At 45.6% G+C, this 22,814-nt stretch overlaps 1 protein-coding gene across 1 annotated transcript; it reads left to right on the top strand.

The window, feature by feature from the left end:
* On the top strand, positions 3,449–17,518 carry CHRNA6 (cholinergic receptor nicotinic alpha 6 subunit). The gene is made up of 6 exons (XM_003359871.4): positions 3,449–3,916; positions 5,984–6,123; positions 10,601–10,645; positions 12,393–12,502; positions 12,605–13,583; positions 16,537–17,518. Exons 1-6 carry the CDS (start codon positions 3,838–3,840, stop codon positions 16,666–16,668), a joined length of 1,485 nt encoding a protein of 494 aa, XP_003359919.2. The 5' UTR covers positions 3,449–3,837; the 3' UTR covers positions 16,669–17,518.

The following is a 22,814-nucleotide window of genomic DNA, read 5'->3' as shown; positions in this document are numbered from 1 at the left end:
CAACTTATACCGTGTCCATCATTTCAACTCTCTCTACAAATTAGCCTTGGCCTCCTCAGCTCTCAGGAGGGATCCACAGAGAAGGAGAAAGAGGTTAGGGCCACAAGGTCCATTTCAGTAACAACCCTCTGAAACTTCTAAAGTATTCATGGACTTTCAAGTATAGCTTGATGGTGAAAGCATTGTCTTTAGAGTCAGACAGACCTAGACCGGAATCCTAACTCAGTCCTTTAGCAGCTCTGATGGACCTGTAAGTAAATCACTCTCTTTTTCTTAAATTTATTTCGACAAAAGGTGGACATTATATGCTTCATTTGAGCCTCTCTTGTGAGCTATTAAATGTTTCTACAATTATCATTTAATTTAATAACTCTCCTACTGCTGTTTTATTTTTCCTGCGTGTGAAATGTCAAGTGGGGTGGATTGGAAACACTGCTGACTAGGGATATTAAATGTGTGAGAGTTTAACAGCAGTGGTGTTTTTTGCTTTTTGGTTGTGTGTTTTTTTTGTTTTGTTTTGTTTTGTTTTAACTAAGCCAACCATATGGGATCATTAAATTATTGATGATGCTTCTGCTGCCATGCATTTATAAATAATACATGTTTAAAGGGTTATTTCCTTTACATTTCTTTAGGGACAAGTAAGGAGTCTTCTCCTTTTGAGTTTAAAGAGAACTGACAGTTGGAGAAAGGTCAACAAAATGTTCATTTGTGCAGTTTCAATGCCAAAACCCTTCGAAACTTCAAATAAGAACATAACCAATTTTATGTAACTGTATCAGTCTCTCTTATTTTCAGAGCAGAATGAGGCAATGACTTTGATTTAGCAACTAGGGAGGAAAAAGCTTAAGTATGTGTTAATTTAAAAGTTTCCTGTTAAACAATTTCACTTTTTTTTTTCCCTGCAGAAACTTTCCAAATTGAAATCAGCATCTGTGGATGAAAAAGACTCCAAAAATTAGTTTCTGGAACCTATCAATTGACTGACACATTAGCTCTTTAGAATATGTTATTTTTCTTTTTTCTTTTTTCTTTTTTTCTTTTTAGGGCTACACCTGTGGCATATAGAAATTCTCAGACTAGGGGTTGAATCAGGGCTGCTCTTGCCAGGCTACACCACAGCCACAGCCACAGCTATACCAGATCTGAGCCACATCTGCGACCTACACCACAGCTCTGGACAACACCAGATCCTTAACTCACTGAGTGAGGCCAGGGATCAAACCCATATCCTCATAGATGCCAGTTGGGTACTTAACTTGCCGAGCCACATAGGGAACTCTCTAGAATATGTTATTTTAAAAAGGTATGTGGTGGAATGACTGGAAACAGAGGCTGGGGAAACGATGAAACCAGCTTCAGTTTTCCTCCATCCAGGGTTGCCCTCCATGAGTCTGGAACCCCAGGAATTATATGTTGATTTGTGTTGGATGCACATGGGTATGGAGGGAGCATAGAAGCCATAGTCTTCATCGTATATTTATGGTCTTGAAGAATGTCAAGGAGTTCCTATTGTGGCTATATGAAGATAAAGATCCAACATAGTGTCTGTGAGGATGTGGGTTCAATCCCTGGCCTCGCTCAGTGGGTTAAGGATCTGGCATTGCTGCAAGCTTTGGCATAGGTTGCAGCTGCGGCTCAGATCTGGTGTTACTGTGGCTGCGGCATGGGCCTGCAGCTACAACTCTGAGGCAACCCCTCACCCCAGAAGAAGAGCCTTAAGACCCACTGCTTCTTCCTTCTTCCTTTTGGAACTGACTGAGAGGAATAAGAAGGTGAAGGGGTGGAGGTTAAGTGGGAGAAGGAGAAAAGGGAGCTCTTCCCATGTTAATTAACCTCTCACCTCCCAGCCGATTTCCCATCTCCATACACCAGCACTCCACAAACTTGCTCTTCAACATCAAGGCTAAACTAATCACAGAATGTGAACATGAAGTGGTACCCAGCAACATTAGGAAAAGACAAACTGTCTTTAAATCTTTTGTTACTTAAATTTTTACTTGAATTAAAAAAAAAATGTTTTTTTCGTAGTTCCTGTTGGGACTCAGCGATAACGAACCCAACTTGTATCCATGAGGATCTGGGTTCGAGTCCTGGCCTCACTCAGTGGGTTAAGGGTACCGCCTTGCCATGGGCTGTGCTGTAGGTGGCAGACGTGGCTCAGATCTGGTGTGGCTGTGGCTATGGTGTAGGTCGGCAGCTGCAGATCTGATTTGACCCCTTGTCTGGGAACTTCTATATGCTTCAGGGGCAGCCCTGAAAAGACAAAAAAAAAAAAAAAAATTCTTTTGAAAGTGTGCTTATCTTTTTTTCTGTATATTTGTTTGTTTGTTTGTCTGTTTTTGGCTGCTCCCATGGCATGTGGAAGTTCCTGGGCAGGGATGGAACCTGGGTCACAGCATTGATCAGAGCCACAGCTGCTTGTGGCAACAACAGATCCGTAACCCACTGAGTGAGGCCAGGGATTGATCCCACATCTTCACAGACACTATGTTGGTTCTTAACCCACTGAGCTACAGTGGGAACTCCTCTTTTTTCTTTTTATAATACCACCATAATAGGTGCAAGGTGATATCCCTTGTGGTTTGATTTGCATTGCCCTGAGGATTAGTGATGTTGGGCCCCTTTTCATACACCTGTTGACCATCTGTGTCTTCTTGGAAAAAAATATCTATTCAGGTCCTTTGCCCATTTTTCAATTGCAATTTATCTATTTATTTGGTATGGAGTTTTACAAGTTCTTTATATAGTTTGCAATAGAAACCCCTTATCAGATAGATGGTTTATAAATATTTTCCCCCATTCTATAGCTAAGCTTTTCATTTTGTTACTAATGCCTCTTTTTTTTTTTTGAGGACTGCACCTGTGGCACATGGAAGTTCCCAGGCTAGGGGTCGAATCAGAGCTGTAGCCACCAGCCTACACCACAGCCACAACTCAGGATCCGAGACATGTCTGCCACCCACACCATGGCTCATGGCAATGCTGGATCCTTAACCCACTGAGCAAGGCCAGGGATCCAGCTTGAGTCCTCATGGATCCTAGTTGGATTCGTTACCACTTGAGCCGCACCAGGAACTCCACTAACTCCTCTTTAACCAACACCAAAATCTGACCAGAAGGCCTAATTCATTAGAATCCTATTGACACTCAACTTAGGAAAGAAGCATAGGAAAAGATAACCAACTGGTGACAAGGATGCTTAAGGAAATGCTGGACCATCCGGTGACATCCTGTGTTCTTGTCATTCTCAGGCAGCTCATCTCTGGTCCGGGAGGGTGCACTCCAAACTCTGACTGACAAGGCACCAGAAGTCAGACGAAACCAAATTAATTCTGTTCTCTGGGAGCCACACTTAACCAGGACTCCTGCGTTAGGATGTTTTCTGGTCACAAGGTTAAGCCCTAAGGAACCAGAGAACTCAGTGACACAGAACACACTGCTGGGGACCCGGCAGGCGCTTCACCTGCAGCTGGAGCTCAGTATATGTGTGTTCACTTCCCTAAAGGTCGAGGTTGGGGCTGCGTGTAGATCTGCTCAGCGCAGCTGGGTTTTCAGTCCCCCTCCAGCCTCTCCTCCTGGTTCTTACAGGAGACCAATCTAGGGTGGCAGGATATGCGATGACTCATCGGACATCAGATAGAGTCCTTTTCATTTGCCCTTTTTGTTTGCCTTGGTCTCTGATATTGGGAACGACCGTGTTACATTTGTGAAGGTTTTCATTTCATCAGAGCACAGTGGACTCTGGCGGTCGGGTTGGGTGTGAGTGGTGAACTGATAGCTCTTTGTTTTCTATGATCCTGAGACTAGACAAAGGAATCCGAGTGTGTTTTTATCATGCTGACCCTCGAGGGTCAGGGATACCCACGCTTTGGGCTGGGTCTCTGGTGGTGTGTATTCACGCTGTTCTTTAAAGGTAGGTTTTATTTTCTGCTTTATCTCACATTCCGTTTTTTAGCTACATGTATTTATTCTTCCAGTTGTGCTTGACTGAGCAGAGACGAGCTATTCTACGGGTAAATAGGCAGAGTGTCTGCACAAGAATTACTAGTCTTAGAACTGCTAATTAATCTATTCATTTTAAATTGGTTGGCTTAACCTGTAAATTGAGATTTTGGGGGGATGGGTGTCGGGCGGGTTGAGCCGAAAGAACAAGGAAACACCGTGAACTATATTTTATTTTCCCAATGAAGCTATGGCAGCAATAATAATGGTACCATTTTCTGTCCATCCTGCGATGGATGTATTCAACCTATGTATCTGTATTTAATATTTTATCAAAACTCACTGGTTGGCTGATATTATTCCTCAGTCTATGAACCTTTCCATTTTGTAGGTAATCAACTTCCTTTTGGCAACCATGCTGTATTTCTATGCTGAAATGCGTCCTAAGAGTAAGATCATTTGTTTTAAAACTTAACTTAGAAACTGGACAGCTGCTGCTTTGCTGAACAAAACCACGTTTCCGGGTGCTGTCGGCTCTGCAGAGATTAACAGAGGGTCTATTTGGAAAGTCTCAAAGGAAAAGAAACATCTCAAAGGGGGAAGTGGGTAATGGGAGGATTTTCTAATTGTTTGATGTAGAAATGTTTCTGTCATTATTAACTATGCTGGTAGAGAATGTTTTACATCTAAAATTGTTCTTTCCTGCTGAAATCCCAGTGTTGCTGTCTTTTCCAAATGTTGCCAAAAGGCAAGCAATACTTTTTATTTAGTAATAACATAGCAGCTATCCTTTCCTTCGTTTTTGCCTAATGAGTGACTTCTACAGATTTCCCAAAGGGACTGAGAACCTGAAAGAAGAAAAAATTTAAAGGGATTGAATGAGTTGTTGGGAAATTTGTAGAATCATGTTTTAGGTGTCAAATTTGAATTCTATAAGGAAAAATATAGAGAGGGCATTTATAAAATGAGTTGTGCCAAAAGAAGGCAAACAACCTACTTTTAATGCATTCATGGGAAAATACAAAAGGATATACATTAAATGATTGTCTAAAATTTAATGACAAAATGCTATTGTTTGAGAACCAACTTTGGGGAAATATTCTTTAAATTTTTAAAAAATGTATTTTAGTGACTTTTACAGTGTTTTATTGATTCTTTATTATTCTTGGACTTTATTAGCCCATAAAATTGATCATTTTCCCACGTCAGTCTGTACCGGCTCTTAAAAAATATTTTAGGTAAATTTTCCTTAAACACCTGGCATTCTCACACATCTCCAAGAGAGCTGAAGTTCCAAGTTGATTTTAAAGAGAAGGAGGGCTTATGAACTTCATGAAATTACTACTTATTTCAGTTTGTTTGGTGAAGGTTCCCAGTGCTGTTGCCTGCTGATTGTAGAAACACAGGCCAGTTGGATCGGTATTTTGCCAAGAAAGGGCAGGACTTTAATTTGGGATCAGTAAGATGGTGAGTTCTGTCCAGTGCGTGTAACTGAACTTCCCAAGCCCTTGTCTATCTTGTACACTTGTCCTGCCTTAGACTTTAGAAGTGCCCTTATCCGAGTTCCCGTTGCGGCTCAGCACCTTAAGAACCTGGCATGTGGGTCTGATCCCTGGCCTTGCTCAGTGGGTTAGGCATCCAGCTTTGCCGAAAGCTGTGGAGTAGGCCGCAGATGTTGCTCAGATCCTGTGTTGCTGTGACTGTGGTGTAGGTTGGCAGCTGCCGCTCTGATTGGAACCCTAGCCTGGGAACTTCCATATGCCGCAGATGCAGCCATAAAAAGACCTAAAAAATGAAAAACAAAAAAGAAGTGCTCTTAGCCAACATTGGTGGGGTTTTTTTTTGTTTGTTATCACCCTAGTCCTGAGATGTAGCATTACTCTTTTCATCTCTGGGGCAGAGGCGAGCAGTGCACCTGGGAGGGTCAGCTTCCATGGGGAAGCTGATGGCCCACCTCCAGGGATGGAAGCCGTGGGCACCTCCCACAGCCAGCATCCTCTCTGCTTCTCTGACTCTGCCCTGTGTTTGGCCCCTGCAGGCTGTGCAGGCTGTGCATCTGAGGAGAGACTCTTCCACACACTGTTTTCTCACTACAACCAGTTCATCAGGCCTGTGGAAAATGTCTCGGACCCTGTCACGGTGCACTTTGAAGTGGCCATCACGCAGCTGGCCGACGTGGTAAGTGCAGGGGTCACTAGGTTGCCTTAGGGGCCCCAACCCTGAAGGGTCAGAGCAATTCCCACTCACGGAACAGGGTAGATAAAAGGGTTTTATTTTTATTTTATTATTTTTTGTCTTTTTAGGGCCACACCTGTAGCATATGGAGGTTCCCAGGCTAGGGGTTGAATCGGAGCTGTAGCCACTGGCCTACATCACAGCCACAGCAACACCAAATCCAAGCCGTGTCTGCAACCTACACCACAGCTCATAGCAATGCTGGATCCTTTAACCCACTGAGCGAGGCCAGGGATAGAACCTGCGTCCTCACGGATACTAGTCAGATTCGTTTCTGCTGAGCCACGACGGGAACTCCAATAAAGGGATTTTAAAATATGAACAAGGAGTTCCTGTTGTGGCTCAATGGAAATGAACCTGAGCTAACTTCACTGTGCACCTATTATGCACCAGTGTCCACACTTGGGGGCTATTTGCCTTTGACAGCTGAGAAGAGGGAGACTCAATTAAGCAACTTTCCCAATATCCTCCAGTTACAAATTTACTTTGGTGAATCAGACCTGTTTAATTGCAAAACTCATAATCTTTTTACTCCGTGGAAGAAGAATTGCTTTAAGTCTCCTGTGTTCCACCAGAAAGGGAAAATGCAACTTCTTTCTCGTAGGGTTCCATCTGGCCCTGAGAAAACAGGTGGGGATTTGGAGGTCTTATTTTAGTGTATTGCTTCCCTGTTCAAAGGCAAGGAGGGCTGGTGTTCTCTCTTTTGAATAAGCTTCACACCCTAGTTGCTGGGAGAGAAGGCAGTGGGTCTGGTGCCCTCACGTAGGGCAGAGTTCTGGGCTCCAAGGCCTGGCAGCGCTCTGTTCCAGGACAGACTTCCAAAAATAGGCAGGATCAGGAAGCAGGGGAAATAGGAGCATCTCTGAGACAACAGTGCACAGAGGGAGCAGACCCAGACTATGGATGGGGCTTAGCCTGGGAGAAACAGTGTGGGTCTCCAGGTGCACCTGGGGAAGAACCCAGGCAATGGATGCAGCCATGGTTTTCCAGTCTGGGCTTCCTGATGGACTGGACTGACCCTGGCCTGGTCCTCTAGCTTCCGGCCCAGACTGGGAGTGTGTACATGCTGGTAAATACTGAGTAAAAAAAAAAAAAAAAAAGCCAGATACCTATGCCACAGCCACAGCAATGCTGGATCTGAGCGGCATCTTCGACCTACACCTTAGCTTGTGGCAACACTGGATCCTTAACACACTGAGCAAGGCCAGGGATCGAACCTGCATCTTCATGAATACTAGCCAGGTTCGTTACCATTGAGCCACAATGGGAACGCCTGATATAGCATGTTTTTGTTTCCTGAATGGTCTATGTATTTTTTAAAATTTGCTTTAGACATTCTCCTTGACTCATGGATTATTTAGAAGTTTAATCTCCATGGATTTAGAGATTTTCCTGTAATCTTTTTGTTATTGATTTTTAGTTTGATTCCATTATAATCAGAAACACACTATGATTTCAATTCTTTTAAATTTGTTGAGGTTTGTTTTATGGCTCATGATAAGGATATGATCTATCTTGGTTAATAATCCATGCATGCTTTAAAAAATGTGTATTCTGCTGGTTTTGAGTGGAGTGTCTATATATGTCAGCTGGATCTTGTTGGTTGATTATAGTGTTCAGACTTCCCCTATTTCTGCTGATTTCTGTTGAGTAGTTCTACTGGTTGCTCAGAGGGGGATTTTGAAGTCTCTAACTGTAATTGGAGATTTGTCTGTTTCTTCTTTCAGTTCTCTTAGTTTTTGTTTCATATAATTTGAGACTCTGTGTTTTGGTGCATATAGAGTTAGGATCATTATGTCTTCCTTATGGATTTTTTTTTTTTTTTTTGTCTTTTTAGGGCTGCATCTGGGGCATATGGAGGTTCCCAGGCTAGAGGTTGAATCAGAGCTGTAGCCACCGGCCCACACCACAGCCACAGCCACATCAGATCCGAGCCACATCTGTGACCTACACCACAGTTCATGGCAACACTGGATCCTTAACCCACTGAATGAGACCTGGGATCAAACCAGCATCTTCATGGATATGAGTCAGATTCATTTCCACTGAGCCACCACGGGAACTCACTCCTTCTTGTGGATTTAGTTTTCTATCATTATGTAATGTTGCTCTTTGTCTTTAGTAAATGTTTCCCTCCGAGTCTACTTTGTCTGCTATTAATATAGCATCCTTACTGGTGTACCAGAGGCTCCTCGTGCTCACGTGGGGCACCAGAAGTCCCTGTGGACCATATTCATCATTATCGCCAAGCCATGGTGAGGACTGTGATGCCCTACAACCCGGATGCCCATTTACCAACTCCATTCTAGAGGCTCTAGGCCCTCTGCTGCTGTCTGAGCCTCAAGTGTGCCTTTAGAGCATCAGAGAGCTCTGCGCAGAAGGGTGTTTCCTGCTGTATGGAATGATCTTGGCCACAAAAATTTTTTTTTCTTTTGTCTTTTCTTGGGCTGCTCCTGTGGCATATGGAGGTTCCCAGGCTAGGGGTCGAATCGGAGCTGTAGTCGCCGGCCTACGCCAGAGCCACAGCAACGCAGGATCCGAGCTGCATCTGCAACCTACACCACAGCTCACGGCAACGCCGGATCCTTAACCCACTGAGCAAGGGCAGGGATCGAACCCGCAACCTCGTGGTTCCTAGTGGGATTCGTTAACCACTGCGCCACGACGGGAACTCCTTGGCCACAAAGTTTAACATGTGGATGAGTAGGAGTATTTCCACTCTCCCCCTCATGGGGTCAGGACCGTGCTCCTGCCTGATGTTTTCGATGGCCCGGCATATCTGAAATGACAAACCTGAAGGCTTTCAAAATGGAGCCTATCTGGATTTTCTCACCTCTGTCTGAGGTCTGTTGCTGCTGCTCTAGAATCTAGTCCATTTGAAATTGTAACTCAAATCCTTTAATTCAACCGAGTGTCATCTAATTTATTTTCCCGAGAAAGAGACACACGGTGATGGTGGCAGGAATGTGGGCTGGTATGTGGGTCTCTGGCCTCCTTCAGCTGGGCTGTCTGATGGCAGTTCCTGTGGCTATTGGCGTGGTCTGGCCTGGGATGGAGAAAGAGACTTTCCAGGCCAGCTTCTGGATGTGTCTTCAGTAGCTATTCCACTGAGAGTCAGTAGCTCCTTAAGAATATATTATATTTGGGGAGTTCCCATTGGGCTCTGTGGGTTAAGGACACAACGTAGTCTCTACGAAGATGTAGGTTCGATTCCTGGCCTTGCTCAGTGGCCTAAGGATTGGGCATTGCCACATGCTTCAGCATAGGTCACAAAAGCAGTTCTGACACGGTGTGGCTGTGGTTGTGGCATAGGCCATAACCCCTTACCTGGGAACTTCCATATGGTGCAGGGGTAGCATAAAAAGGAAAAAAAGAACATGTGATATTTGCGCTATCAGCCTGGAACACCTTTCTTCCAGACAGAATCATGACGCTTTGCAAGGCATTTATGAACCTGCTTAAACTATGTCTTCAGAGAAGCCTTCCCTGATCATCCTGTTTAAAAGAGACATATGCACACATTCACACCACTCATTCCCTCTTTGTTTTTTTTTTCCATAAGACCTACCATATCTTATATTATATGACATATCTATTATTGATTTCCTGTCTCCCCAACCTAGACACATTTAGGTAGATTTTTTCCATCCTGGTTACTTCTCCAGCCCCAGCATTTGTAGAGTACATAATAGGTGCTCAACAAGTCTTCATTAGTGAATGACTGAAGCAATTGGCCATGGTTTGGGTGGGGTGGCAGGTTCTGGCTGGAAAGCTCTGTGGTGAGCTGAGGCTGACACCTCCAGGGGAAGTTGGGCTCAGGGCTCAGAGCCTTGAGATGCTGGGGCAGAGTTGGGAAGGGAGGTTTTTTCAGGGAGTGGGGAAGAAGATGGCAGAAACAGAAAAAAATAAAAACAAAACAAAACAAAACAAAAAAAAACAAAAAAAATCACTGTCTGCAAGACTTCCCTTACCTCCCTCCCACTCTCTCTTCTTTTCTTTCATGGAATCAGAAACCTTTATGGGCTGCACAGGTAAGAAAGGCTTCACAGAAGAAATGGGACCTCATCAGATTTGAAAGAGAGTCTTAAAGCCACATTTCATTTCAAAGTCAATAAGCTTGGGACCAGTGTGGAAATATTACATTTCTGGTTGCTTTTTGAGGGGCTGCACCATGGAATGTGAAAATTCCCAGGCCAGAGATTGAACCTGTGCCACAGCAGTGACAATCCTGGATCCTTAACCTGCTGAGCCACCAGGGAACTCCATGGTTACTTTTTATAAGTTGCCTTTTCAGTCTTCTTTGTTTTCCTCCACTAGCCTGAATAACTCAAATTTGGTTCTTTTAGTGGCAATGTTTGCTCTAAGATTCATTTCTATGAGTAAGTACATTTAGGCTGAGAATATTATTCCTTCTTCCTAGGATGAAGTAAACCAGATCATGGAAACCAACTTGTGGCTGCGTCACGTATGTGTCCACATTACTTGTTCTTTCCTTGGAACTGTGTTACTCATGTGTCCATTGAACAATATCTAACGGATAAAATCCACTAGCATTCCTTCTTTCATCTCCAGCTTATGAGAGAGCATAAAATATTATCTATCTCCAAAGCCCAAAGTTTAAGAGTGATAATGGCTGGCTGGGTGCAAACTTCATGGGTGCAGAACCTAGCGACAAAATTCTCTGCCCTTTCTGTGTTCTGCTCTCAGGTCTCTTATTTTTGTCTACATCTGAAACTCCAGAGCCAGATGTTTGCCCACTCTTTGATCCGGCTGTGGATAAATTCCTACCATCTGGGTTTTGCTGTTGTTGTTGTTTGTTTTGGATTTTTTTTGGGGGGGGGGCATACCAGTGGCATGTCAAACCTGTGCCACAGCATCGACCTGAGCCATAACAGTGACCACATGATCACTGGATCCTTAACCCACTGAGCCACCAGGAAAGTCTGATAAGGGCACTTCTAAAGTCTAAGGCAGGACAAGTGTAACAAGATAGACAAGGGCTTGGGAAGTTCAGTTACACGCACTGGACAGCACTCACCATCTTACTGATCCCAAATTAAAGTCCTGCCCTTTCTTGGCAAAACACCGATCCAACTGGCCTGTGTTTCTACAACCAGCAGGCAACAGCACTGGGAACCTTCACCAAACAAACTGAAATAAGTAGTAATTTCATGAAGTTCATAAGCCCGCCTTCTCCTTAAAATCAACTTGGAACTTCAGCTCTCTTGGAGATGTGTGAGAATGCCAGGTGTTTAAGGAAATTTTACTTAAAATATTTTTTAAGAGCCGGTACAGATTGACGTGGGAAAATGATCAATTTTATGGGCTAATAAAGTCCAAGAATAATAAAGAATCAATAAAACTGTAAAAATCACTAAAATGAGAGAGACCATCAATAAATTGAGATCTCAAATAAAATGAGACCATCTCATCTCATTCTTCCTTCCTGTTTTAATCTTTTATGCAGATTTTGTAACAAACTCATCATCATACACTTAATTATCTTTTTAAATATTAGAAATGGGCTATTGCTACAGTTTGAACATAGCCCATGAACTATAGCTGAGCCTTGGCCAGCTAGTTAATAATCAATAAATCCTTATCTAATATCTATCAGATAATTTATATTTGCCCAAATCAGCTTAGCTACCTACTCCCTTGTTCCCTATGGGTTTAATCTCCCAAATTTTGATAGAAACCAATGTACTCTTCAAATAAGAACTTTTTCAAAAAACCAATCAACCAACATAGAATTAACATTGGAAAAAATTTAAGACTTTTCTTTTTTTTTTTTTTTTACTTTTTTTGCTGGGGGTGGAGTGATGAATGGGGGTGGGGAAGAAGTAGGGGTGAATGAGGAAGGGGAGAGAGACTTAGTAAAAGTTGGGAGGAGGGAAGTAATGGCTTAAGTGTTTTTTGTTTTTTGTTTTGTCTTTCTAGGGCCAAACTCTCGACACATGGAGGTTCCCAGGCTAGGGGTCGAAATGGAGCTGTTGCTGCCGGCGTACGCCACAGCCACAGCAACATGGGATCTGAGCTGAGTCTGCGATCTACACTGCAGCTTTTGGCAAGGCTGGATCCTTAACCCACTGAGTGAGGCCAGGGATAGAACTCTTGTCTCATGGATACTAATCGGGTTCGTTACCGTTGCGCCACAAGGGGAACTCCAGCTTTTTTTTTTTTTTTTTTTAACTGAGTCCCATTTCCTTTAGATCTGGAATGACTATAAATTGCGCTGGGACCCGATGGAATATGATGGCATTGAGACGCTCCGTGTTCCTGCGGATAAGATCTGGAAGCCTGACATCGTTCTCTACAACAAGTATGAGCATCTGACAGCCAGTCTCTTTTCCAAAGTTGCCTTTGGTCCAGGCGGACCCAAAGCACCAGGAGTGTCCTTAACGGTGTCTGATTTGCCTTGCAGTGCTGTCGGCGACTTCCAGGTCGAGGGCAAGACCAAAGCTCTTCTTCAATATGATGGCATGATAACCTGGACTCCACCAGCTATTTTTAAGAGCTCCTGTCCTATGGACATCACTTTTTTCCCTTTTGATCATCAAAATTGTTCCCTGAAATTTGGTTCCTGGACCTATGACAAAGCTGAAATTGATCTCCTCATCATTGGCTCTAAGGTGGACATGGATGATTTTTGGGAAAACAGTGAGTGGGAAATTGTCGATGCCTCTGGCTACAAGCACGACATAAAGTACAACTGCTGTGAAGAGATCTACACGGACATAACCTATTCTTTTTACATCAGGAGACTGCCGATGTTTTACACCATTAATCTGATCATCCCCTGCCTCTTTATTTCATTTCTGACCGTGCTGGTCTTCTACCTCCCCTCTGACTGTGGGGAAAAAGTGACGCTGTGCATTTCAGTGCTGCTGTCTCTGACCGTGTTTTTGCTGGTGATCACGGAAACCATCCCCTCCACGTCCCTCGTGATCCCTCTGGTGGGCGAGTACCTGCTGTTCACCATGATCTTCGTCACCCTGTCCATCGCGGTGACGGTGTTTGTGTTGAATATACACTATCGCACCCCGACCACACACACCATGCCCACGTGGGTGAAGACACTCTTCCTCCGGCTGTTACCCCACATCCTGATGATGAGGAGGCCCCTGGACAAGAGGAGGGAGGCGAGATCTGCTAAAACTCCCAACGGGGTCTCCAGGGGGCCTGCCAAAGGCAAGGTGGATCATCACGGAGAGCCCCCGCCTCTTCAAGAATGCTGCCGCTGTCATCAACCCAAGGAGCCCGCCACCGGCAAGAGGCGACTAAGTCATCAGCCTTTACGATGGATGACAGACCATACAGAGCCCTCACCTGAAGTTGAAGATGTGATGGATAGTGTTCAATTCATAGCAGAAAACATGAAGCACCAAAATCAAACAAAGGAGGTAAGGGTGCGTCTCCTCTAGCCTGGGGACCCTGCCGAGACAGGTCAGATCTCTAGCGTGAGTTCTGTTTGCAAGATAGTCAGGGCGGGGTCCCCTAAGATCATTGCCCTGTGATTATACCTTCATGGGGATGCCCTGGGGGATGGGGTGGAGTAAGGTGTAGCCTCAGAACAAATCTCCACCTGTAGGAGTTCCTATTGTGGCTCAGTAGGTTAAGAACCCAACTAGTGTCCATGAGGATGTGAATTTGATCCCTGGCTTTGCTCAGTGGGTTAAGGATCAGGTGTTGCCACAAGCTGCGGCGTAGGTCACAGGTGGGTTGCCATGGTTGTGAGGTTAGGCTGAAGCTCCTATTTGACTCCTAGCCTGGGAACTTCCATGTGCTGCAGGTGCATCCCTAAAAAACAAACAAACAAACAAGCAAAAACCCCCAAAAAAACAAACAAAAAAACCCCCAAAACTCCTCCTGCAGGTTTTTTTTTTCCTTAAATTTTCACTTAATTCAAATGAAAATCTGGTTGAAAAAGAAACAGATCAGAGCAACCTTGCTTAATTAAGCCAAGAGCCCCTAAGGAAAGGTAGGAGAGGGAAAAGCTGGCCGAGGGGCGGGAGGAAAGCCTGCAGGGCTGCTGGCAGGCTGGGAGCCTGGGAGGAAGGCTCCGATCCCACTTAACTAGACTTGACAGGGATCCAGGTGCTGACTGAATGGGGCTCAGGGATATTTTTACATCCAGACATTTTGCTCCTGCTGCTCAGAGTCTAACTATAGTAATGTGGACCTGCCCACCCTCCTAAGACAGCGCTCAGGAGTTGCATGCCAGTTTTTCATATACCATAGGGATGACTAGCTGGGCCCTCTGAAAACTCCTGCCAGGTTCTGGGTCTGACCTGATGCTGCGGCTGGCATCCTTTTCTCTTAGGGAAAGGACATTGCAGACCTTCCTGTTAACGGTGGGGCACATGCTGTGACTGCATGTCACAGGTAGAGGTGGGGCTGCATCGGGAACGGGGGAGCCCAGGATTCCCCTCTATGGTGACACCTTCATCAAACCTAGGGGACAGTTGCTGCTGACGTAATCGCCACCAGGTAGGGTTCTTGGAGCTCAGGAACAGGAAGGACAGGAAAAATGGCAATGAAGTCTCCCTGACCAGCATGACGCTGAGATCCAAAGGGCACCCCTTTTCTGATGGGGGCCAGTTGCACCACCCGTCCTACACCCCCTGCCTCAACCCCATTTCCTGGACTTGCCAGGGCATTAGCATATCCCGTGGTTCCCACAACAATGTGGGTGAAAAACGTCACCGGCCCCATCAGTGCACAAAGGATGCTGATAGGCCATGAGGCCAGCAGCCTGAAGTGTGCACCCTGAGCGGATTCAGGATGGAGAAAAGCAGGATGCTGGTCCCTCATAGCTAAGGTGTATATCAAAGGAATACTCTCAGTCAGCCCAGAGTCTCTCATCTTCCCATTCATAGAAAAGAGCTTGGAGTTCCCGTTGTGGCTCAGTGGGTTAAGAACCCAACTAGTACTCATGAGGATACAGGTTCAAACCCTGGTCTTGCTCAATGGGTTCAGGATCCAGCGTTGTGCAAGCTTCAGCATCAGTTGAGGATTCAGCTCCATATGGTGTTACTAGGCTATAGCTGCAGCTCTGATTCGACCCCTAGGTTGGGCACTTCCATATGCCATGGGTGTAGCTCTAAAAAAAAAAAAAAAAAAAAAAAGAAAAGAAACAACAACACACACACACAAACAAAACAAGAAAAGTGCTTAATTTATTAACTTGAGATGTCTGGTTTTCTGCATTATCAATAATCTTTTGATGTTCTCACTACCTGGTCTTTGTTGCAAAAAATCTTATATATCCTGGCTCCCCCTTTTCTCTGCAGAGCAGTCGCTCAGAACAATCTGAGAGGCTGTCTCCTGGGCTTTAAGCCCCAGAAAATCTACCAAATAAAACACAATTCTCAACTTTTAGGTTGTGCTTTTTTTTTTGAGTTGACACAATAGTGGAGCCATCTGAGCAGCTCTTTCTTGGGGATGCTCCTGCAGTCAGAAGTCCTCTGTGCCCTGGAAGTCCGCTTATCTTGCCACCTGCTACCCCAGGACTGAAGGGGCCCATGCACCCACCTTCCCCAGGCAAACAGAAGTTCTCTGTGTGCTACAGAGGAGACAGAGGTTAACCAGAATCAAGGGAGGGGGAGGGGGAGGATTTGCTTTAAAAATTGCCAGGAAATCTTATAGGAAATGGAAGCAACTTTTTGTTGTTGTTGTTGTTGTTTTGTTGTTGTTGTTGTTGTTGTTGTTTTGCTTTTTAGGGCCGGGTCTGCGGCCTGTGGAAGTTCCCAGGCTAGGGGTCAAATCCGAGCTGCAGCTGCTGGTCTACATCACAGCCACAGCAATACCAGATCTAAGCCTCATCTGTGACCTACACCACAGCTCATGGCAAGGCTGGATCCCTAACCCACTGAGTGACGCCAGGGATTGAACTGGCATCCTCATGGATACTAATCAAGTTCCTTACCACTTAGGTACAATGGAACTCCTTTCCTATGTTCTTTTTCTTAGGACCTTTTATTTCTTTCTTTCTTTTTTTTAGCTGCACCCATAGCATATGGAAGTTCCCGGGCCAGGGATTGAACCCAAGCCACTCCAGTGACCTGAGCCTTTGCAGTGACTACACCAGATCCTTAACACGCTGTACACCAGGGAACTCTGGTTTTGGTTTGTTTATTTATTTATTTTTATTTTTTCTTGGTAGGGCTGCCCCTCAGCCTATGGAAGTTCCCAGGCTAGGGGTCAAATCGGAGCTGCAGCTGCTGGCCTACAGCAATGCCAGATCCAAGCCGCATCTGCAACCTACACCTCAGCTTGCAGGAATGCTGGATCCTTAACCCACAATGGGAACTCTTCAGTTTTTTAAAGCTCCTTCCCTTTCTGTTTGCCTTTCAGGTAGAGGACGACTGGAAATACGTGGCCATGGTGGTGGACAGGGTGTTCCTGTGGGTGTTTATAATTGTCTGTGTGTTTGGAACCGTGGGGCTGTTTCTCCAGCCACTCCTGGGGAATACAGGAAGTTCATAAGGACATAAGGATGAATTTTTTCCTTTATTTCAGAAACGTACAGATGCTCTTTGTTCTGTGTCCCCCACCACAAGGAAAGGGATAGGAATCTTCCCGCCACATCCCCATCTAGATGGTAAAAGAGGACTTTCTTGACAATTAGGAGGTGATGCCCTCCCTCGGGGCTCGGAGGGGTCCTTTAAGATGTTTTCTGACATGGGAGCCCCAAGCTAGCAGCATCTATAGGCATCTCTTGTTTGTACATGTTTGGCTTCCGGGGCACACATCGGAACCCCAGTACCATGGAATCAAGGGGTTGTGTTGCTTCTCCAGTTTATTGCTTCCCAATATAATGACACCTGCCAGACCTGAAACTCTGGAACTCGGACTCACTGACATCTGCGGCTGGGAGCTTGGGTCTGCTTACTTTCTCATGCACATCTCTGTGATGGAACACACACGCTTCAGCATTACTTGATACATTAATTGCTAAATAACAGCAGGTAGCCCATCTAGCCAGCAGGCTGTATTTCATTAGCATTTATCTGGCAAGAGACTCAAGTGGTGACCAACACTAGGCATCACCACACTAGCAGAAGTAAGTTTGGTCCATGCACTCGGAGTTTTTTTAGGAAAAATCGAAAACACAGAGACCTCCAGGACCAGGTATCATGTGGGGAATGTAACCAGAGCGATGAAAATAGAGCGTGGTGGGGTCTGGCAGGACAGACTGCAAGCGGCCTTTGCTGTGGGTCCAAATGTGTCTCTTCTCATCAATAGTTTCCATTTGATCTTTGTCGCTGAGACTGAAAATAAAAGGTTTCCTAAATCAACTCTACTTCAATAAAATAAAAACAATTAAAAATCCTAACTAAAGAAGTGTTTCTTTTCTAAGAAATGGTGATTTTGTACACTTTGAAGCCATTCCTTTTCTGAGAGGAGAATTTTGGGCATTGTGTTTTATTCCACTCTCATTTATTATCTTTTTTTTTCTTTTTTGGCCACCCCACAGCATGTGGAGTACCCAGGCTAGGGATCAGATCCGAGCTTTAGTTGCGACCTACACTGCAGCTGGGGCAACACTGGATCCTATGTGCCAGGCCTTGGAGGGACTGAACCCATGTCCCAGTGCTCCCAAGATGCCACCTATCCTGCTTCGCCCCAGCAGGAACTCCATTTTCTCCTCCTCCCCCTCCTCCCCCTCCTCCTCTTCCCCTCTCCTTCTCATTCTTCTTTTTGTATCCACTTATTCTAACAATTGTAAAGATATATTTTAATCCCCCCTTTTTTTTTTGGCCACACCTGTGGCATGTGAAATTTCCCAGGCAGGGATCGAACCTGCACCACAGGAATTCCTGTCATGGCTCAGTGGTTAACGAATCTGACTAGGAACCATGAGGCTTCGGGTTAAATCCCTGGCCTCGCTCAGTGGTTAAGGATCCAGTGTTGCCGTGAGCAGTGGTGTAGGTGGCAGACGTGGGTCGGATCCTGTGTTGCTGTGGCTCTGGCATAGGCCGACAGCTATAGCTCGATTAGACCCTTAGGCTGGAACCTCCATATGCCTTGGGTGCAGCACTAGAAAAGACCAAAAAAAAAAAAAAAAAAAAAAAACCTGTACACAGCAGAGCCAATGACAGATCCTTAACTGTCAGGCCACCAGGGAACTCCTATATATATATAATATAATATAATAAAAAAAAAAAAAAAAAAAATTTTTTTTTTTGTCTTTTCTAGGGCCGTTCCCACGGCATATGGAGGTTCCCAGGCTAGGGTCGAATCGGAGCTGTAGCCCCGGCCTATGCAGAGCCACAGCAACGCGGGATCCGAGCCCACCTACACCACAGCTCACGGCAATGCTGGATCCTTAACCCACTGAGCAAGGCCAGGGATGGAACCCGCAACCTCATGGTTCCTAGTTGGATTCATTAACCACTGCGCCACAACGGGAACTCCTCCAAGATATATTTTAAAGTAGAAAAAAAAAATCACCCTAATGAAAGAGCTAATTTCATTTTGCCTTTTCCTTTCTAGCAAGAAAACCTCACCCTGACTTCTTATCATGTTCTTTTATCCATGAATGTACTTCAACCTCCCAGCCCACCTTCCAGAGGTTGCTCAGTGGTCCTCAGGGACAGTGGGTGGATTGTATAGACACAAGCAAATGGACTAAACATACATTTAAAAATAAATGAAATAAGCATTGAATAAAAGGGAATCAGAGCATGGAGGTGTCTGTGCATCTGAACTAGAGAATCAGTGACTTTTAGAATCAATGACCATGGCACAGGAGTTCCCTGATGGCCTAGTGGGTTAAGGATCTAGCATTGTCAGTGCTGTGGCTTGGGTCCCTGCTGTGCCACAGGTTTGATCCCTGAACTTCCATATGTCATGGCCAAAGAGAGAGAGAAAGAGAGAGAGACCAAAACTCAGAGATTATCTAGCTAGATCTTTTTAAAATTTTTAATCTTAGAGGTAGAGTGGCTTGCCTATGTATGTGGAGCTAACAAATTCAACTTGAGGACCCACATCTTTTGACTCTTAAACCATTTCCCTGCCTCCGGACAGTTTAGTCTCTCTCATGAGATGGGACTCAAAAAACAGTAAATTAACTGAGGTGGCCTGTCTTCTCCCCTCCCACCCCAGGTCCTCTACCAGGGGAAAGCAGCTGTCACTGTGAGTCATCGGAGAGAAGAAAGCTTGGCAATGTAAACCAAGTTAGAAGGAAGCAGCAAGTGTGCTTTTATTTGTGGAAGGTCAGGACCATCAGGAGTGTCCGAGTAGGGAGTTCCCACTGTGGTGCAGTGGGTTAAGGATCACAGTTTTGGCTCCCATTCAGTCCCTGGCCCCGGGAACTTTCCCATGCCGCTGGTACAAAGAAAAAAAAAGAAAGTAGGGGAGCTTCAGAGTTTATTTTAGCAGGGGCAGGGGATACAAATAGCTTTTGTGGGCTGTATGTGAGTTTTCAGAATGAGCTCATTTATTGCTGAGATGAATAGCAGACCTTTGGGGACATAAGCCCTGGGTCACAGTGGAAGCATCCTAGAGTTTCTACTCCCTAAGTGCCCCACCTGTTCATGCTTCCCTCTGCTGAGGCAGCAGATGGGGGGCAGAGGAGAAAACCTTTGACCTTAGCTGATGCTGAAGTGTACAGACTAACCCAGGACAGACCTTCACAGAGGCGCTGCAGGAGCCAATGGAGTGAGTGGTCTGCTTGCCGAGAGGCTGACGGGCACCCGTTGAACCCCAGTCCCTCATCCTCATGCTGAATATCATCTTGGGTGTCTTTTATTCTCCTTTTTTTCTTTTTTGCTCTTTAGGGCCGCAATCATGGCATACGGAAGTTCCCAGGCTAGGGGTCGAATCATAGCTACAGCTGCCGGCCTGCACCACAGCCACAGCAACACTGGATCCTTAACCCACTGAGCGAGGCCAGGGATGGAACCCGCATCTTCATGGATACTAGTTGGGCTTGTTACCACTGAGCCACGATGGGAACTCCCATCTTGGGTGTCTTGAGCTTCTGATTTTCCAAGATGAATGGAGGATCCAGTTTTGCATCTAAAATCTCTAGTTTTAAAATGTGGCGACTAAATCAAGCACAAATAAAGTCTTGGTGTTGGCCAAACAAACACTGCAATGCGGGCTGTGAGTTTGCAGCTGTTGGCTAAACAGACTTGGGCTTGATGCCTTCTGCTGGAGGAGCTCAGGCAGGAGGGCAGAGTGGGTGTAGGGAGGTGCCAGAGGTGGGGTGAGGGGAGGCCAACTCCAGGGACCACAGAGCGCCATCTGAGGGCCTAGAGTGTGTCCATGTGGCCGAGGGTCTCATGGGTGCAGTGAAGGGACAAGGACATAGAACAGGGCATCTCCCCCTGCCCACCCCTCTTTTGACTTTGGCACCATCATCTGAACCCTTCAGCAGTAGCCAGCTATTCTCAAGCAGAGATGCTACTGCACTCCCCCCCCACATGTCTAAAGGGCATTTTGGGTGGTCACAGGACTGGGGTGACCTTATCACTTAGGGCCTGGGGCTGGGGATGCCAGCCATCTGCAATGCGAGGGGCAGGAGGGCTTCCCAGTCAGGATGCCCAAGGGAAGCTCCACCCTCTCCAGGCCTGTGAAGGCCCACCCTACACCTGCTTGTAGAGGACAGCCGCCCACACACCACCACCCACACCACACCCACCACCCACATACCACACCGAATATAGAGTTTGGGGGCTGGAGGGATCGCCAGTGGTCATGAGTCATAACCTCTCGTTATTGACCAGGAAACTAAAACCCACATACAACACACCGAACCCACCACCCACACCCACACCACACATATGCCACACTCACCAGGCCTACCACACATCACACCACCATCCATACCACACGTATATCACACATACCACACCCACCATATCCACTGCATATATACCACACTTGCCACACCCAACACTCACACCACACCCACCCCACACCCCAGCCACCACCCACCACAGCCACACCACACCACCACCCACATGTTAGGGAAATTTGAATATGGAATTATTGATTTTTCTAAGGATGTTAATAGTGTTTTTTATTTTTTTTAATGTAAGCAAATGTTTTAAGAAATTTACTGAAAAGTGCATGCACACACACAGAGTTGGAAGTTTTGGGAGGGGCTGAGCAAGAGGACACATTTGTCCTCATGTGAGACAGAGAACGCAATCCGAACTTTGTGGTCCTGGTTTAATTAATCAACAAGAATGAATTAAGCCTGGAGCATGTACTCAACTCTATTAGACGCAGATGGGGGGTGTGATGGAGGATACATATGGTTTAGCTGAGGAAGTGAAATCCACAGAACACAGCAGTAGAAAACGACTATGTTCTAATCTACATACCAGTGACTGAAAACACCACAGGTTCTAGACAACACGGGGGCTCAGAGGGGGCTGTGTATTCTGTGAGGGCTTCAGGAGGAGGTGGTTATGCACAGAAAGCTGAGGAATGAGGACAATTTGGACAGCTGTGTGCCTCATCGTTGTATGCCCCCGTGTGTGCCTGCACCCGTGTGTGTGCCCCCACATGTGTCGTGCATGCCCACAAGTGTGACAGAGAGTAGTAGCACTTATCTTCCAACATCCACCTGTTGGAATTCCCTGGCACGTCTTGTCCACAGAAAATTTGTCTTGCCATACACTGGACATTCAAATTTCTTTGCTTTTAAGTTATCTTTTGTAGTTACTTCCTTAGGGTTACGGTGCTATATGAATGTTTATCTTGCCCACATTCGAAGCCCTTATCATCTCCCAATTTAGCTGCGATGAGGCTTAAGCCTTGTGCACACAGAGAAAAGCTTGACCTTTGCTGTACTTGTGTCTGGTCAGAAAGAGGCTTGTCGTGGAAAGCGTTTCAGGGGACATTTTTCATTATTTAAAACTGATTTCAAACCGAAATGCATCTTTCCGAGATTAGCACTGTCATTTACCCAGCAAACTGATTAGTTAAAGTTAAGTCATGAGTTAAGTCAACAGTGTTTTCAATATAAGGGAGAAGAAGAGGGATTTGCCCTTGAGCCTGTGATCCCATCAGGGCTTTAAGGCAGGGAATCTTTGATTTTCATCACAATGTATTCCTGCAAATCCTGTCCTGAAGCAGCCATAAAGCAGATTACATGTTCCCAGGGGAACAAAGTTACAAATAGAAACTGTGGGGTTTAAAAATTGCGAGAGCTCTAGTATTTAATCTCCAAAATATAGAGTTTGGGGGCTGGAGGGATCGCCAATGGTCATGAGTCATAACCTCTCATTATTGACCAGGAAACTAAAACCCAGAGAAGGCACGTGACCCACAGAAGGCCCCACAGCTCACACAGTAGGTGACAGCTTCTCTAGAACCTGAACCCTTGTGCCCTGGTTTCTACTTTGCCATGTTGCCTCCCTTTAAAATCCAGCAAAAATAGGAGTTCCTGTCATGGCACAGTGGTTACCGAATCTGACTAGAAGCCATGAGGTTGCGAGTTCGATCCCTGGCCTTGCTCAGTGGGTTAAGGATCCGGTGTTGCCGAGAGCTGTGGTGTAGGTCGCAGACGCGGCTCAGATCCTGCGTTGCTATGGCTGTGGCGTAAGCCGGCGGCTACAGCTCCGATTCGACCCCTAGCCTGGGAATCTCCATATGCCGTTGGAGCGGCCCTAGAA

The sequence above is a fragment of the Sus scrofa genome, chromosome 17 (genome assembly GCF_000003025.6).
Source record: "Sus scrofa isolate TJ Tabasco breed Duroc chromosome 17, Sscrofa11.1, whole genome shotgun sequence".
NCBI lineage: Eukaryota > Metazoa > Chordata > Mammalia > Artiodactyla > Suidae > Sus > Sus scrofa.
The sequence above is the reverse complement of the archived record's forward strand: the minus strand, read 5'-3'. Positions and strand labels throughout refer to the sequence as shown.